The sequence below is a fragment of the Eptatretus burgeri genome, chromosome 5 (genome assembly GCF_056783735.1).
Source record: "Eptatretus burgeri isolate ZD-2024b chromosome 5, Ebu_testis_v1, whole genome shotgun sequence".
Taxonomy (NCBI): domain Eukaryota; kingdom Metazoa; phylum Chordata; class Myxini; order Myxiniformes; family Myxinidae; genus Eptatretus; species Eptatretus burgeri.
In genome coordinates, this window is record NC_140965.1 from 123245065 (window position 1) to 123262447 (window position 17383).

The following is a 17383-nucleotide window of genomic DNA, read 5'->3' on the forward strand; positions in this document are numbered from 1 at the left end:
AGTCACATCAGCAGGCTGTCGAGTGTGGAGTACGAGACGTGATTAAAGCAGATGAGCGAAAGATCCTTCGTGTGGGCTATCTTTGCTTACACACAACATGTACGCAGCAATTCGTAGGTATGAAGATCAGCCATTCAATGTGAGTGAGGAGAGTGAAAAATTAAATTTTAAGAGCTTTATCGTACAGATCCTGGTGTGGCCTGTTCCAAGTTGAGGCATTTTGAGCAGGACGAAACAAAATGGCGGCTTAATCCCTGGCAGAGTGATAGCGGGCTAACCAAGATGGCACACCAACATCTGGGTAAGGCTTTTTGACTCTATATGACTAGCACCCCGTTAATTATCCTCAAAGGGAGTGTTTAAATTTAGCAGAATACTCGGTTTTCTTTCATGCATTCCTTTGGAGTTCCCTTCGGAGGCATGCAAAGTTTCAGGCCATGGGATTTCATGGTTTTGGGGTTATGGAGGAGACTCTGACTCTGACTCTGTCTCTCTGTGTCTCTCTGTGTGTCTATATATATATATATATATATATATATATATATATATATATATATATATATATATATATATATATATATATATATATATATATATATATATATATATCTCTCTCTATCTCTCTCTATCTCTCTCTATCTCTCTCTATCTCTCTCTATCTCTCTCTATCTCTCTCTATATCTCTCTATATCTCTCTATCTCTCTATCTCTCTATCTCTCTATCTCTCTATCTCTCTATCTCACACACACACACACACACACACACACACACACACACACACACACACACACACACACATTCATTATTATATATTCAGAGGGATGGTGGGTGGCATTGCCTTTTCACAGAGGGCATTTTAATTTTTTCATCCCAAGTTGAAGAAGTTGCCTAAGGGCATTAAGGATCAACGACAATGTGTGGACTGGTATCACAGGGTGAGCAGGTTACCCCTCTTGAAGGTACTGTATTAAACGTTATGCAGTTACATTGTTTACTGTGCACAGGAAAGGTCCATTCAGCTCATCTCACATGGGTTGAATTTCCTTAGCAGCATTCATGTAGTGTAATGCTCTCTCACATGTGTGCCATGTGATGCTGGTGTGGAAGATGGGTAAAAGGAAGGAGATGGAGAGGTCAGTAAAAAATAGGATGGGGATGTGAAAAGAGAAGGGGAATAGTGAGCGGAGGGAAGAATGAGATGTGCGCAACAGAAAAGATGTGTGATGTAGGCAGTTGCATGGGGGTTGAGATAACACAGACGTCACACTCACACATAAGACCCACACCTTTTAAGGAGAACATCTCGAATATCCCATCAGTCCTCAAGCACACAACAATCACAGATCACACACAAGCAATCTTAATCTACCCCCTATTTCTGTCTTTCATCCTTGTTCTTCTGTACATAAATATCCTTCAGGGTAAAAGCATCACACAAGAGTTTCATTATCCACATTAAACCTTAAATACTTACCTCTTCATATTTAGAATGAATTTCTCTTTTTTTTCTCTCCAGAGTTTATGGTCAGACATCCAATTCTGGGTAATAACCTACCACCTTTATATTTATTCAGTGCTTAGGATACAGGATCCCTCCATCTCTTCAAAATCCGAAATCAATCTGTTGAACAATATTTTCCAAAAATAAGTGGCAACAAATACACCTGTCACCTTTATATGTGTTGTTTACTGAGTTTACTTATTGTATATTTTCGTTTATGTGCTATACATGTGAAGCCTGGTGTTGGCTTAGTGGTTAGGGTGGTGGCTTGGGATCCCAGGGTCCTGAGTTCAAGCCCCGTTGGCTGCTGAATTAACACCAGGGGGTTGACTCAGCCTGTCATCCATCTGAGGTCGGCGTAGTGAGTACCTGTGTACTGGTCCCGGTGTATGCCCCGGTTAGAATAGGTATACCATATCCCTGTCTGTCGTAAGAGGCGACCAGGGTTGGCGTCAGGAAGGGCATCCGGCCATAAAACATTGCCTCAAGAAAAAGCCTAACCCCTGCACAGCAGGGAAAAATGGCTGTAAAAACGGTCATTTTATTTTTTATATGCTATACATGTGCAAAGACAATTGATTATGGTGAGTAAGAGCAGGAATAAAGTCTGAAGTTTCAGAGTCAACCAGAAAGTTATTTTGGTAGTTTCGTCAGCAATCAATGAACAAAATAAAGCAACATCACAAAATTGAGCAACTGGTTGTTTGATTTAAAACACACTCTTTCCAATATATTCCAAAAGCGAAATCACAAACGCTTGTCAAAACCACATATTCTCTATCCATGACCACATCGAGAGCTTTAGCCTCATCCTCTCCTTGGCCCACGATGAAGCAGAAGCAAAAATAGCACAGAATGCACAGAGAACAGATCATGTAGGCAAATCTGCATGGCACCGGACACGCATGTTTTGGTTGTTGTGAAATAATAGCAGCACAGTGGCTCTTCTATCAACCACTAATCCAGACAACTCGGATACCTTTCCCTCCTCCCTACCACCATGAGCTCCACCAATGAGCTGCGAAAAAAGCTCTATGCTCAGAACATTTTCCAGACGTCTGAAAAGGTTGAATCGACCGTGCTTGCCATCCTATCTATGCCAACATTGCAGCCTCAAGGGCCAGCATGCTGCTTTTAAAGGAGGAATATACTCGGACCTGCATGCTGCAAGCTCAACTCAGTGTGAGTTTCGGTTGCAATAGTGGAGAAGCAAGTCTGAGTGCTTTAATAGATCATTTTTCAATCGGCGTTAAACTTAGCTTTCACACTGTATTTTGTTTTAAACCTTGTAAAAAGGTTGCCTCTCTTGGGGGCAAAAGTTGAGAAGCATCGCTACTGTGGGGAGCACAATGCTGGATGAAAAATGAAATAGATGTAAAGTAATGAAATGTAATGATATAATGATGTAATGAAATAGTGTAATTAGGCAAGTTCAGGCACATCGAAGTCAGATTTTCAGCTACACATTTTCAGTAATGTTTGGCCATATCTCAGTGGTTTTATGGTCGATTCTAAGGTTGAGTGTTCAGTTGAAAACATTATTATTATTATTATTATTATTATTATTATTATTATTATTATTATTATCACGAGCAGAGTACCCGCCCTATGGGCGATCTTTTTCCAAGCATGCAACACGTTGTTCTGATGCATACATTTATTTGGGTGGTGTATAGGCAACTGACAGCTCTGTGTATGCGATTACAAAAAAATAACCCATGAAGTGCATGAAGCAAAAACATACCTACTGCTAAAATTCAAAACACCTCACTGCACTGGAAAACATTGGGACAGGAATACTGCACTGTAAATGGTGGAGACTTGTAATACCAGGGAAAAGCTGGAGGTGGTGCTACACAAGACACATTTACTTTGAGAATTTGTGTCCCCCCATTCCCTACAAGACCGCCAGCAAAGATAAAATCACCCCCATACATTAATTGGGGTCACGATGATCCTATGTAGCAAGTATGCATGTAATCGGCCCAGTACTGTCGGAGTAGCGTGACAAACAAACAAACAAACACAAACACCGGTCTGTCGATTATAGTGGGGGAAGGGATTGTGAATTTAACGTTCCATCTTTATTTACTTTTAACATTGTTCTTAACAAATGGGAACAGGAACAACACAGGCATGATCAGCTGAATGGCCACCTCATCCACCAAAGTTCCTTGTGTAACATTGTTAAAAATGGGGAGAGGAGGACAGAGAGTTTGGGGTGGGGATGCTTGGAGTTGGAAGAGGGAGATTAAGATGTTGGTACGGAGGGGGGCTTGAGGATTTGGGGTGAGGCGGAGGGTTGAGTACTTGGGGGTTGGGGCAGTTGAGGGCTTGAAGAAGAAAGGGGGAGAGGATGACAGAGTTGGGTTGGGGGAGGGTGGGTAGAAAGGGGACAAAGTTGGGATCGAGGGGTTTGAGGCTTTTGAGGAGGGGGGAGCTGAGGACTTGGGTTGTGAGGGGGTTTGAGGATTTTGAAGAAAGGAGGGGAACACAGAGTTTGGGTGTGGTGGTAGTGGGAGGGGGGCAGAGAGATGACAGATGGGAGAGGGGTTGAGGACTTGGGATTGTGTGTATGGGGTTTTGGGGGAGGGGCTGGAATCACATTTTCTATTATGCAGAACTTCCATGGGTCCCAGATAGTCACTTTTGGTCTGTTGAGTTTTTTGGGTCCTCACGGTCTTTTGGATGCCCTGGGTCTTTTGGATCTTTGGGGTCCTCAGAGTCTTTTGAAATGTCTGGATCTTTTGCATCCTCTGGGTCTTTTGGGTCCTTGGGGCCCTTTCGGTCTTTTAGGTCTTCAGGGTCTTTTTGTTCTTTGGGATCTTTTGTGTCTTCTGGATCTCTCATGGTCTTTTGGTTCTTTAAGGTTCTTGGGGATATTTTGGGTCTTCGGTGTCTTTTGTCTTCGGGGTCTGTTGGGTATTTTGGCTCCTCAGGGTCTTTGGGTCCTCTGGATAATTTTGGTCCTTGGGGACTTCTGGGTCCTTGGGGTCATTTGTGTCCTCAGGGTCATTTGGATTTTTTTTGGGGGGGTGGGGGGTCCTTGAGGTTGTTTACATCTTTGGGGTCATTTAGGTCTTCATGGTCGTCTGGGTCTTCACGGTTGTTTGGGTCCTCAGGGGGGGGCAGGGGGGAGGGGATTTTTGTGTCCTCTGGTTACTTCAGGTTAAGTATTTCAGGTTACAATTGTGGGTGATGTAAGGTCAGCTGTCCCACAAATGGGTGATGAACTGATGTACATACATTCATAGTCGCATACACTTGCTCCATAATATATACTGTAGACTAGCAGAGTACTCGCCCTATGGGTGATCTTGTTCCAAGCATGCAACACGTTCTTTTGACGCACACCTTTATTTGGGCGTGCATCAGCAACTGACAGCTCTGTAGAGGCAAAAAAAACTAATCTGGGTGACATGCAAGAAGCAAAACATTCCGACTGCTCATAATTAATAACACCTCACTCCACTGGAAAACAAGGGGACAGGAAAACTGCACTTTAATTGGTGGAGACTTGTAATACCAGGGAAAATCTGGAGGTGGCGCTACTGGGAAAATCTGGAGGTGGCTGTGATGCACATTTACATAGAGAATTTGCGTCACAATCCCCTCTCCCCAAAGACCACCAGCAAAGATAGAAACACCCCGATACATTATTTGGGTCACATTTTGGAAATTGAGACATTGAGAATGGGGGGGATTGAGGACTTGGGGGTTTGGGGCAGTTGAGGACTTGAAGAAAGACGGAGAGGATGACAGAGTTGGGCTGGGGAATGGAGGGGTTGCAGAGAGGGAACAGAGTTGGAGTTGTGAAGGGAATTGAGGACTTGGGAGTGTGTGTGGGGGGGGGGGAGGGGGGTTTGGGTTGGAGACCTGAAGTCACATTTTACATGATGAGGAATTTCCATGGGCCCCAGATGGTGTTGTTGGATCTTTTGGATTCCCCTGGGTCTTTTGGGTGTTGTGGGTATTCAGCACCTTTTCAGTCTTCTGGGTCTTCAAAGTCTTTCAGGGTCTTTTGCGTCTTCAGGTTCTTTTACGTCTTCAGGGTCTTTTTGGTCCTGAAGTGTTTTTTGGATCTTTAAGTGTCTTTTGGGTCTTTGGAGTATTTTGAGTCTTTGGGGTATTTTGGGTCTTCACGGTCTTTTGGTCATTGGGGTAATTTGGGTCCTCAGGGTTGATTGGGTCTTTTGGGTTCTCGGGGTTATTTAGGTCCTGTTAGGGTTAGGGTTAGGGCGTCGTCCATCCGTCAGTCCGTCTGTCTGTCCAAAAATACTTGCAACTTCTTCTCTGAAACTACACATACAATTTTGATGAAATTTTACCACAACCTTCATCACCCATGATGTACCAAAGTTTGTTCACGGCATAAAAAAATATTACGATCAAAAGGGGTGTGTGGCCATGGGTGGGAGGGGGGCGGGCCCCCAAAATATGATTTTGCTTTCTTCTCGGAAACTACACCAACAATTTCAATGAAACTTGACCACACCCTTCATCATCTATGATGTCCGAAAGTTTGTTCACTATTTAAAAAAATAATAATCAGCGTCGCAGAGGATTTATGGGGTGGGAGGGGGGGTGTTGCCCCCAAAATAGGTATTTGTTATAACCTTTGTTCATTGGTACATTTTGCTGATTCTGTCTCATGTTGACTACCTCCTCAATATCATTATTCTACCAGGTGATCGCCTCGGACGAAGTATTGCCCCTATTTTTTTGAGATTTCATCCCTCTATGTTTTACCATTAAAAAAATTTTTTTTCCGACTTTCTGCAATCTTGTAAAGTAGTAAATGCTTAATGTTTTATACATTTTGTTCTTTTTGTATGGACTAAATCCATCTATGTTATTAAATTTGGCTTATGATACATTCTACCTTTCCCCCACGCAATCCTGTCTTTTGGTTCAGTCCACCATGTGGATTACCACAGATGCGAAACGATTCGATTATCATTTTAAAAATAAATAATAAAATGCTTAATGTTTTATATGTTTTGTTGTTTTGGTATGGATTAAATCTATCTATGTTAGTAAATTGTTTGAATACTTGTTTCAGTTGATTTGGGGGATGGTTTGGATATGTATCACTTTTGGAATGGACACTCTCCATCTTCCCCCCTCCCACAATCCTGGTTTGGTTGAGTCCACATTTATGTTTGATTTGTTTTCCTGATGAAATGAAAATGATTTATATATTGCTAGGTTTGTGGGGTAGATGGAGGAATTTCAAAGGAAAGATATAATTATGTTGAGTTGCTTGGTCCGTGGACGTGTAGGAGACATCTTTATGTAAAATAAGTAGCGAAACTGTGAGATTAAGTGTTATTGTCACCACACGGGGGGGTGGTGCTGTGTTAAATTAGGTAGGGTTTAAGGATAAGTTCTCCCAGTACATGATTACCCCCTGTGACCTTCTCCTATGTTTTTGTATTTCAAGACTGGTGATAAAAAGAGATCATGTCCTTAAAACAACAACTGAGCTGCACCTCCAAGCAGGCAGAAAGCCCTGCCTCCAGGGGGACAGCAAGCAATCCACACCCCTGGAGTGGATGATAAATGGGTGTGACATCAGAGAGCTGGTAAGCGGGAGTTAGGGCAGTCAGATAGTCTCATGTTGGGCAACAAGAAGGCAGTCGAGATGAAGGCTCGGAGTGGGACAGAAGAGAGAGACAGACAGACAGACAGACAGACAGACAGACAGACAGACAGACAGAGTTAGGATCGCCAGTTGAAAGAAAAGGGCATTACGGCTGGCTTTCCCTTGATGTGGTGAAGAAGAATGCATGATTCTTGTTTTCATGCTCTGGTGAATTGGCTCACGTGGTGAAGCAAGATGTTGGCCATTGACCGTGAGGCTGGATTGTGTGAAACCAGCCTGGAAGCCTCATGTTGTGCCATCGGGGAAAGAGACGGCCCCATTTTGCATCGCCGCCCGCCAGAATCGCCTCCTGTACATTTGCCCGCTTAGAGAGCGGCCGCGTGCCATTTTGGGCGCATTTTCCCGTGCAGTGACAAAGCAGTTTTGTGACCTTCAAGCTACCGAAACTCACTCCTGGACCTGAAGCTAAGTGCCAAAATAAAGGACGGATTTTTCTTTTATTATTGTATTCCCTTGTCTGTATTTAAGTCTGTGTGGAGGCTCCTTAAATAGGAATGTAATTTGCCACACATTTCATTATTATCCCATTTTGAATTATTATCATTGTAATTATTTGATTGTTTTCATTAAACCCGTATTTATTTAAGTTGCTCGTGTCGGTCGATTTGACATGGGTTCTAGATAAATGCCCTGGTGCTGTGCTTCCCTCTGCTCCGTCCGTTACGTGCATTTTCCGCCCCCTTCCTTCCGCGCGTGCCATAATCTCTGAGAATCTCGGGTGTAGGCCTCCAAGGGAAACTGCTCGGCCATCCATCCAGGGAGGGCACGACAATATTTTTCAATTTTTGGTTGGCTGCACCAGCTCAGAATAATATGGTGGAAAATGTAATCTATACTAATAAAAGGCAATGGGTGTGTGTGTGTGAAAATTCAAAAAAACTCCAAGGAAGTGAAAGAGTGAAAATTTGGGTGTTTGGGTTATTTAAAACACCCTTTTGAAGATAATTAACGGCATTATTTAATTTTATCCTTTATCAGGCGATCCTCGGCCTCCTCGCTGTCTGGGGTCTTAAGGCGTTTCCTGGGTAACCTCGCTGGGGTCTGAAGCCGCCATGTTTTTTTTGGCCTGCTCAACCTCACCTTGACTTGGAACAGGCCGCAACGATTTCTTCATGATAAAGTTTTTTTTTCCACTTTCCTCACTCATATTATTGAATTCCTGTTCATCATAGCTTTGAATTGCTGGGGATATTGCAATGCTTATAAACACGTGGAGATGCCAGTGTTTGTGGCTTTATTTAAATTGTGAATATCAATAACTGAGAGAATCTCTTAAACTAAGCATTATTACAAAGTGTAAGCTCCACATTTGAAAGCATCAGCAGTTCCTACTCCGAAAAAATTGTTGATTTGTCCAATTCGGACATTGCACGGGCGTTTCCGGGTACATAGTTGTGTCATCAGCAATTTGTAATCCCTTACCAAGCCAGGCGTTCCATTGAAGTGCTTGTTTGAGTGCTTAAGCCACTTACTGAGCTGCACAGTGCAGTTTGTGTCCTGATCAGGATGTGCAGTCGAAAGTTACTGCAAGGTAGAAGTACGTTTACAGCATACACAGATGTGGTATATATGGGTAGATTTGGATCTGTACGGACTGTCTGTGGGTGTGTGGACATGCCATGCCTGTTACAGGTGCCATGGTGGTAAAGTTTCATCCTGTATCTTATGGAGGTTCTTTCAGGTTTTCCTTTGTCCTCGCGCCTGTTTCTAAAGCATTTGGTTATCGAATTTGCTTTACAAAGGTTAAATGTTTTTCTTTGTGAGTTTCAAAGCAAAATATATTTAATAATGCCCGATATCTGAGCCATTTGCCATATTAATGTATTTTCTAAATGACCGAGCCAATTTTTTTCCACCTGTCACACGCAGCTGTTTATAAGGAATAATGTTTGTGATCATCTCCCTGAAACGTCTATATAAATGTGACGTGGTTTTTCAATGAAAGCCACTCAAGGTTTCTGGGGTGTATTCAGTACGTACTGCAGTCGGTCATCACAATGACTCCAACATTGTGGAATATTCTCTTTGATTGTCTCTGTCTCTGTCTCTGTCTCTGTCTCTGTCTCTGTCTCTGTCTCTGTCTCTGTCTCTGTCTCTGTCTCTGTCTCTGTCTCTGTCTCTGTCTCTGTCCCTCTCTGTCTGTCTCTCGACAGATCGAGATGGTGGTTATATCCATATGTGTCTGAACAGTGGTAATGTCCGGGCGGGGTTTGTCTCCAGACGTGTCCAGATGGTATTTATCTCCCGATGTGTCTGGATTGGAGTTTGTCTTTGGACGTGTCCGTATGGGAGTTTGTCTCCAGATGTGTCCAGATGGGAGGTATCTTCGGACGGGAATTTGTGTCCAGGCGGTGTTTATATCCAGACCAGAATTTGTCTCCATACGCATCCGGGCAGTGTTTGTCTCTGAACGTGACCAGGCAGTGTTTTTGTCTGGACTTGAGTTTATCTCGGGCCTCGTCTGGGCGGTGTTTATGTCCGGATGGGAGTTTGTCTCTGGACTTGTCTGAATGGGAGTTTGTCGCCGAACGTGTCCGGATGGGAGCTTGTGTCCGGGTGGTGTTTCTGTCTGGACAGAAGTTTATCTCCAGACACATCTGGGCAATGTTTGTCTCTAGCTTGGCTCCAAATGTGTCCGGGCGGTATTTATGTCTGGATAGTGTTTGTCTCCGGACATGTCTGGGCAGTGCTCATTTCCTGACGGGAGCTTGTCTCCGGACATGTCTGAGTGGTGTTTATGTCTGAACGGAAGTTTATCTCCAGATTCATCTGGGCGGTGTTTGTCTCAGGACAGTTTGCTCCGGACAGGTCCGGGTGGTATTTATGTCCAGGAAGTATTTGTCTCCAGAAGTGTCCGGGCAGTGTTTATGTCCTGATGGGAGTTTGTCTCCGGACATGTCTGGATGGAGTTTATGTCAGGGCGAGGTTTATGTCTTGGCAGGGTTTGTTTCCAGACGTTCCAGATGGGAGCTTGTCTCCAGTCGTGTCCGGATGGTAGTATGTCTCTGGACATGTACGGATGGGAGTTTGTCTCTGGGCATGTACGGATGGGAGTTTGTCTCTGGACATGGTCCGGATGGGAGTTTGTCTCCGGACATGTCCAGATGGGAGTTTGTCTCTGGACATTTACAGATGGGAGTTTGTCTCCGGACATGTCCAGGCAAAGTTTCTGTCCGGGCGGGGTTTATGTCTTGGCAGGGTTTGTCTCCGGATGTTCCAGATGAGAGCTTGTCTCTGGACGTGTCTGGATGGGAGTATGTCTCTGGACATGTACGAATGATAGTCTCTGGACATGTCCGGACAGGAGTTTGTCTCCAGATGTGACGAGATGGGAGTTGGTCTCCGGACGTGTACGGATGGGAGTTTGTCTCTGGACGTGTCCGGATGGCAGTTTGTCTCTGGACATGTCCGGGCGGTATTTATGTCTGGACAGGAGTTTTGTCTGGGCAGTGTTTATGTCTGGGCAGGAGTTTGTCTCCAAACATGTCCGACTGGTATTTGTCTCTGGACGCGCCAGGCAGTGTTTGTTTCTGGACTGTGTTTATCTCCAGACATGTTCAGGCAGTGTTTGTCTCTGGGTGGTATTTATCATATGGCAGGTAGAAAATGGATTTCATACATTATTTTGTTTCCATCTTTTTTTTTTTTTTTTTTTTTTTTTTTTTTTTTGTATACCTTGGTCGAGGCTCGTATGAGAGCTAACACACAACTCACAGCAAGGAGGCATGAGACAAGAGGGGCGGGAGTGGAAGGGACAAAACATTGGGGAACAGACACAGGTGAACTGTGGAAGGGAGAGGGATGGGGATGGGACGGGGAACATGGCGAGGGGAAGATGGACATTAAAGGGACTTTCAGGAAGGAAAGCAGGAGAATTGAAGGAAGTGGGCTTGGGTGGATTATCGGGGGTAGAAAAGATCGAGGATTTGGATGGGGGAAGATAAGAGGTGGTGGTGAACAGCTGTTTTGAAAGCCTGAAGGGAAGAATGGGAAAGAATAGAGTGAGGAAGTTTATTCCAAAGGCGGGAAAAAGAGGAATGAAAGAGTGAAGATGAGCAGTGATTCGTGATTTTGGTAGTTTTACCAGAAGGGGGTTGTTGGCGGACCTTGAGCGCCCTGTGGAAATGTGGTTGGGACAAATCGCAGAGAGAGCAGGGGGGCAAGGCTGGAGAGGAGTCGGTAGAAGACAGAAAGACCACCGACCAACCTGCGGTGATTGAGTGAGAGGCCCAAAGACTCAGCTTCATTGCGGGAGATGCCAATGATCTTAAAAGCCCTGGTTTCGACAGCGTGAAGTCGAGAAAGGTGGGAGGCAGGAGCACCAGCCCAGAGGGGAGAGCAGTACTCCATCAGGCTACGGACAAAAGCTTTGTAAGTGGTCAGGAGCTCAAGAGGGCCGAGGAAGGACTTTGCACGACGGAGGATTCCCAGTCGGCGACTGGCTTTTGAGGCAAGGTTGGAAATGTGACTTTCCCAGGAAAGGTCATGGCAGATAGTGAGACCCAGAAGCTTGAAAGAAAAGACTTCTTCCAGAGGATTGTTGAGAAAGTGGATGGGGGGTTTTGTAAACGGTCCTTTCGAAGAGACATAGTGAGAGTGTGAGATTTGTCTGGATTGAAAGACATGTTCCACGTGTTGGACCAGTTTGTGATTTTATCCAGATCTGCAGTGAGCGAAGAAGCTGCTGCTTGCCGGTCTGAGGGATGACAGATGGTACGGCAGAGGGTTGAGTCATCGGCAAAGAGAAATAGAGGATTTTCCAGAGAGTCCGAGAGATCATTGATGAAAACCAGAAAAAGAACAGGGCCCAGAACGCTACCTTGAGGAACTCCAGCCTGCACAGGAAGAGGGGATGAAAGAACTCCATTTAGGGCCACACGTTGACTGCGACAGGAGAGGAAGTCTGCGAGCCATGAGTGGAGATGGCCTTGAATACCATGGGAAGAGAGTTTGGTGAGTAGGGCAGGGTGCCAGACTGTGTCTTCACTGCTTTCGTGCAGAATAATTTTGATGAGACAGTATGAATCACAATTGATGCTCCACTGCATGTCTGCCTTCCCTTCTTCTCACCTCTCACTGCCTTTCCTTCCACCCTCCCCATTTCCTCACTCTTCTCTCCCCACTCTTCCTTGCTCCCCCTTCCTCCTCTCTCTCATTTCCTCTCCCTTTCCTCTCTCTCATTCCGCTCCCTCCTCATTCCGCTCCCTCCTCTTTCATTCCCCTCCCTCCTCTCTCATTACCCCTCCCTCCACTCTCATTCCCCATCCCGCCTCCTTCATTCCCCCTCCCTCTTCTCTCTCTTTCCCCCTTCCTTTTCTCTCTCTTTCCCCCTTCCTCTTCTCTATCTTTCCCCCTCCCTCCTCTCTCTTTCCCCCTCCCTCCTCTCTCTTTTCCCCTCCCTCCTCTCTCTTTTCCCCCTACCTCCTCTCTCTTTCCCCTCCCTCCTCTCTCTTTCCCCCTCCCTCCTCTCTCTTTCCTCCTCCCTCCTCTCTCTTTCCCCCTCCCTCCTCTCTCTTTCCCCTCCCTCCTCTCTCTTTCCCCCTCCCTCCTCTCTCTTTCCCCCTCCCTCCTCTCTCTTTCCCCCTCCCTCCTCTCTCTTTCCCCCTCCCTCCTCTCTCTTTCCCCCTCCCTCCTCTCTCTTTCCCCCTCCACCACTCTCATTTCCCCTCCTGCCTCCTTCATTCCCCCTCCCTTCTCTCTTTCCCCCTCCCTCCTCTCTCTTTCCCCCTCCCTCCTCTCTCTTTCCCCCTCCCTCCTCTCTCTTTCCCCCTCCCTCCTCTCTCTTTCCCCCTCCCTCCTCTCTCTTTCCCCCTCCCTCTTCTCTTTCCCCCTCCCTCCTCTCTCTTTCCCCCTCCCTCCTCTCTCTTTCCCCCTCCCTCCTCTCTCTTTCCTCCTCCCTCCTCTCTCTTTCCTCCTCCCTCCTCTCTCCTCTCTCTATCCCTCTCCCTCTCTCTTTCCCCCTCCCTCATCTCTCTTTCCCCCTCCCTCATCTCTCTTTCCCCCTCCCTCATCTCTCTTTCCCGCTCTCTCCTCTCTCTTTCCCGCTCTCTCCTCTCTCTTTCCCGCTCTCTCCTCTCTCTTTCCCGCTCTCTCCTCTCTCTTTCCCCCTCTCTCCTCTCTCTTTCCCGCTCTCTCCTCTCTCTTTCCCCCTCCCTCCTCTCTCTTTCCCCCTCTCTCCTCTCTTCCCCCTCCCTCCTCTCTCTTTCCACTCTATCTCCTCACTCTCCCCCCACCCTCTCTATCTGCCTCCTCCTTTTTCCCCACTATCTCAGTGTTCCCATTAGCGAAATGATGGGTGGTATTTGCTAGTGAATAATATGGTGGAGAAATGTAATCGATCGACACAAATAACAGGCAGTGTGTGCGTGTGTGTGTGTGTCTGCTCCATAACTCCAAAACCATGAAACCTAGCAGCCTGCAACTTTGTATGCACACAAAGAAAACTCCAACGAAGTGTGAAAATTGAATGTTTGGGTTAATTAAAACACCCCCTTTGAAGATAATTAACAGCTTTATTTAATTATATTCTCATCAGGCGATCCTCGGCCACCACACTGTCTGGGGTGTTCAGACATTTGCTGGTTAACCTAGCTTGGGTCTGAAGCTGCCATGTCTTTTGGACTGTTCAACCTTGCCTTGACTTGGAAAAGGCCGCAACGATCTCTTAATGATAAAGTTATTTTTTTTTTTCATTTTCCTCACCCTTATTATGGAATGGCTGTTCATCATAGCTCGGAATTGCTGGGAACATTGCAATGCTTGGAAAACTCCCGGAGATGTCAGCATTCGTTGTTTTATTTCATTTCCACACACGCGATCACCATGAGTATCACCAAGAATAATTACAAAATTTAATCTCCAGAATCGAAATTACAAGCAGTTCCAACTCCTAGGAAAGTGTTCATTTGTCCAATTTGGACATATTTCACATTTTGTGCGTCTCTGGGAGGTGTGTGCTTAATATAACGATTCTGTGATTGCCAAATCAACCGTTTCATTGGAGTGCTTGCTTGAGTGCTTAAGGCACTTGGCGAGCGCTCTCCAAGTTGCTTGATTGTTCTTTTTGGGGAAAAAGTACACGGGCTTTCAATCTCACGTCAATTTCAATCTCACATGGTACATTTCCGCCTTTGTTTGGTCCTGCGGTGCCCTGCAGTCAGTGCCTCGGTCGGTGTCTCATCCATTGAAAATGTGCAATTTTATTTTTACAGGAAATCACCTTGTTTAACCTTTTTGTGTGATCTCATTTTGTAATCCACCTCTCACATCGACATTGATACATATTAAAACCAATATGGTCCATCCGACCAGGTGTTCGCCATGTTTGTTCTCGCTGTGAAGCCAAAGAGTATTGACTGACATTTTGTGTTCTGTGGCTTGATGCATTTAAATTGAATTTCGCTAATTACCGACTTTAAATCCTCTTTCAAAGAACATTGTTTCAAGGTAAATGTTTGTGTTTGTCATTTTTATTTATTTGATGCGTGTGTATGTATATAAACTGTATTAACACAATGGCACTTGGCACCGGTGTGTGTGTGTGTGTGTGTGTGTGTGTGTTATTGGTTATTGGTCGTTGGTTGTGTGGTGGATTTTTCTCCTTGAACCTCGTAGTGATCGTAGTAGAATTCTTGCGTTGTTGTGGAATCTTATTTAACTTCCAGGGTTTAACGTCTAGCCGACTCGGTTTTAAAATCCTGTTCTCAAAATCACAGACACCGATAAATCAATGTCCACAAACATTTCCTTTCCTTTGAGTACAATTTATCTCAAATGTTATCCACCAGTTCAGGTTCTCACCCACGTACACTTCACACAATCAACTTGAGAACCCCCATTTGTTGCATTATTATTTGGTTCTATTTTATTTATTCTTACTTTTTAGTTAACCGTTAAACCAACCCGATTTAATTCACTTTCACAACGTGGAAGTACATTACATCAGAGAGTTTTATTATTACTTGGTACTTGGTCAGTCCCAAGGAGTACAAGCCACTGTGATGGTATATATCACACGTGCTTGCACTGAGACAAGATTACAATTTCTGGTATTTATATGCTTTTCATTGGGAGAGTGGTGGGGGGCTGTTAAGCCTTAAACAAAGAACTCCAAAATGCAATACTTGTCTTATACTGTAGGTGAAAAAGCAAATGACATAATTCATGGCAAGTGTTGGCTGTTATCAGACCAGGTCACACCGCTCCACAACAACACATTTTTATCAACATTTATGGAAAAACACTCTTGGCCAAAGGGAAGGAAGCACCGACAGCCAATTTGACTTGAGGCATAAAACCTTAAATTTATAAAACACCAGCACAATTACAATTTAAAATACATTAATATAATTATTTCCTCCACAGTCCCCCATTTTTCCTTATAAGGAAAATTTGAATAATTATATTACACATGATTACCGTATCCCATTCCTGAAGAGAAAGATATTCATTACACAAGTTCAATCAACAATGCCAGCAAGTGCTCATATCAGAAAAGTGAGTGCGTTTCCATTTAATTTATGGCCTGTTCATCAGCATGTGTCACACATTGACATGCTCCCCGCAATCAGAAGATGGCCAGGTCAGGGTGTAGATAGAGCAGCACCCAACGGGAAACACAGTCGAAGCACTCCTTGAGCTGAGGAGAAGGTAGATGTTGGTAAGTACGAGCTTGGGCCTGACACTGGGTTGAAGGAGACGAAAAGGACTCAAGAGGTGAACAGAGATCCAGCCCCAACAGAGCCTGAGGCCTCACAGCAGCAGTTTGTGTAATCAGGTTTGATTCACCAAGTGAGCTGTGCACGTTAGATGCAGTCGCGGTAGCAGCATGAGCCCCCATTTGCATCATTGAACACATGTAGCAGAGGACTCGCCGTGTGGACATCCAGGCAACCGCAGCAAGTTCACGATGTATTTGCAGAGCAGACATTCCTCCAGGCAGGCACCACACAACGCTGGCGTTAAGACTTTCCTCAACCCTCTCCTCAGTGGGTTTTTCTTTTCTTTCTTTTTTCACATTGCTCATCTTATCTCCTCAGGAAGGGGGTAGTTTCATGATCATGTGTTGAATGCCCAATCACCCAAATCTGGGTTCTCCCCATCGTCCAATCTTCCGGTGGAAGTTCTTTCAAAGCTTCATGAAGACGAAATCGTACATTGCATGGTTTAACTGCGCTCAACACTCCGAAACGAACAAAATTTAGGTTAAGCATCGATTAAACATCATGGTCTCATGTATTTCCACAAGACTGACAAAGGTTCTTATAGAAGCATTTAAATTGCATTATATGTCATATCAACATTTTATCCCTTTCCTTGTTATTTTTTTCCCCCAAAACAACATGCTAAAAAAATACAGAAATCTCATTTGTATGTATACTCAAAACATTCATCTCATTTGCTGTTTCCATGTAAAAGCAAACAGTCTTTATGAGGGTTCCAATTTGCAATCAATAATTCTTTTCACCAAAAATATTCCATCATCTATACAAAAATATGAAAGTTATATACTTCTTCAAGAACCGAATCCAAATCGATTCGATTTTGCACAGTTACCGTTTTAACATTCATATCTGCTAAACAAATTTGTAATCTCAAAACAAAAGTTCATATCAATTTTAACCAAGAGAAACCTGATGGTTCGTTCTCAGTGAGTTCCTTTTAAAAAAATTTTATTTATGAGCTTAGTCTCAAAGTAACTAACACAGTTACCACACAACCCCCATTTGCTTACTTTTCCCCATCACTACCATACAGGTCAAAAACAAAATACACCTGTGTGATAGGTTATCATAATTCACAAATTAAATTCCCATAATAATTCAAATCTAAGTTGCACATTCTTACATTAATTCACAGGAGTAATTTAACAAAAGTAGCATCCATTTCTTTGTTTGACCAATCTCTATCGTCAACACTCTGAATTCCATCGACATTTTAAATGTCTGACATTTTCCATCTGTCCACTTCTCTCCCACCAAAACAGCAAACATGCTGCTATTTTCCAACTCACATACACAAACCATCTATCACTTCCTCTGACCTCAATAACGAATCCATTTCCTTTATCAAAACAAATAAATACAGTTTAAACAGTTGTACAAAAATTGTCAAATTTGTTATCAGGCGAATATCATTTAAATTGCAGCTCAAACACTCCATCCACACATGTAGCTAGAACCTTCCAAAACTTTATCACAGTCATGGCGAAGGCGTC

At 44.3% G+C, this 17383-nt stretch overlaps 1 protein-coding gene across 7 annotated transcripts in view; it reads left to right on the forward strand.

The window, feature by feature from the left end:
- LOC147027271 (protein FAM13A-like) overlaps positions 1-17383 on the forward strand; it is a 333647-nt gene that overhangs the window by 74804 nt on the left and 241460 nt on the right. For 2 of the 7 annotated variants that reach the window (XM_085883522.1, XM_085883523.1), the window contains exon 1: positions 2514-2684. The exons of 2 other annotated variants lie outside the window; for them this stretch is intronic. In XM_085883522.1, coding sequence (XP_085739648.1) covers positions 2628-2684 — 57 coding nt within the window. In that variant the 5' untranslated portion in view covers positions 2514-2627. Of the gene's footprint in view, positions 1-2501; positions 2685-17383 lie in introns of those variants that run through there. 3 more of the 7 variants (XM_085883529.1, XM_085883524.1, XM_085883521.1) reach the window with 3 other exon arrangements.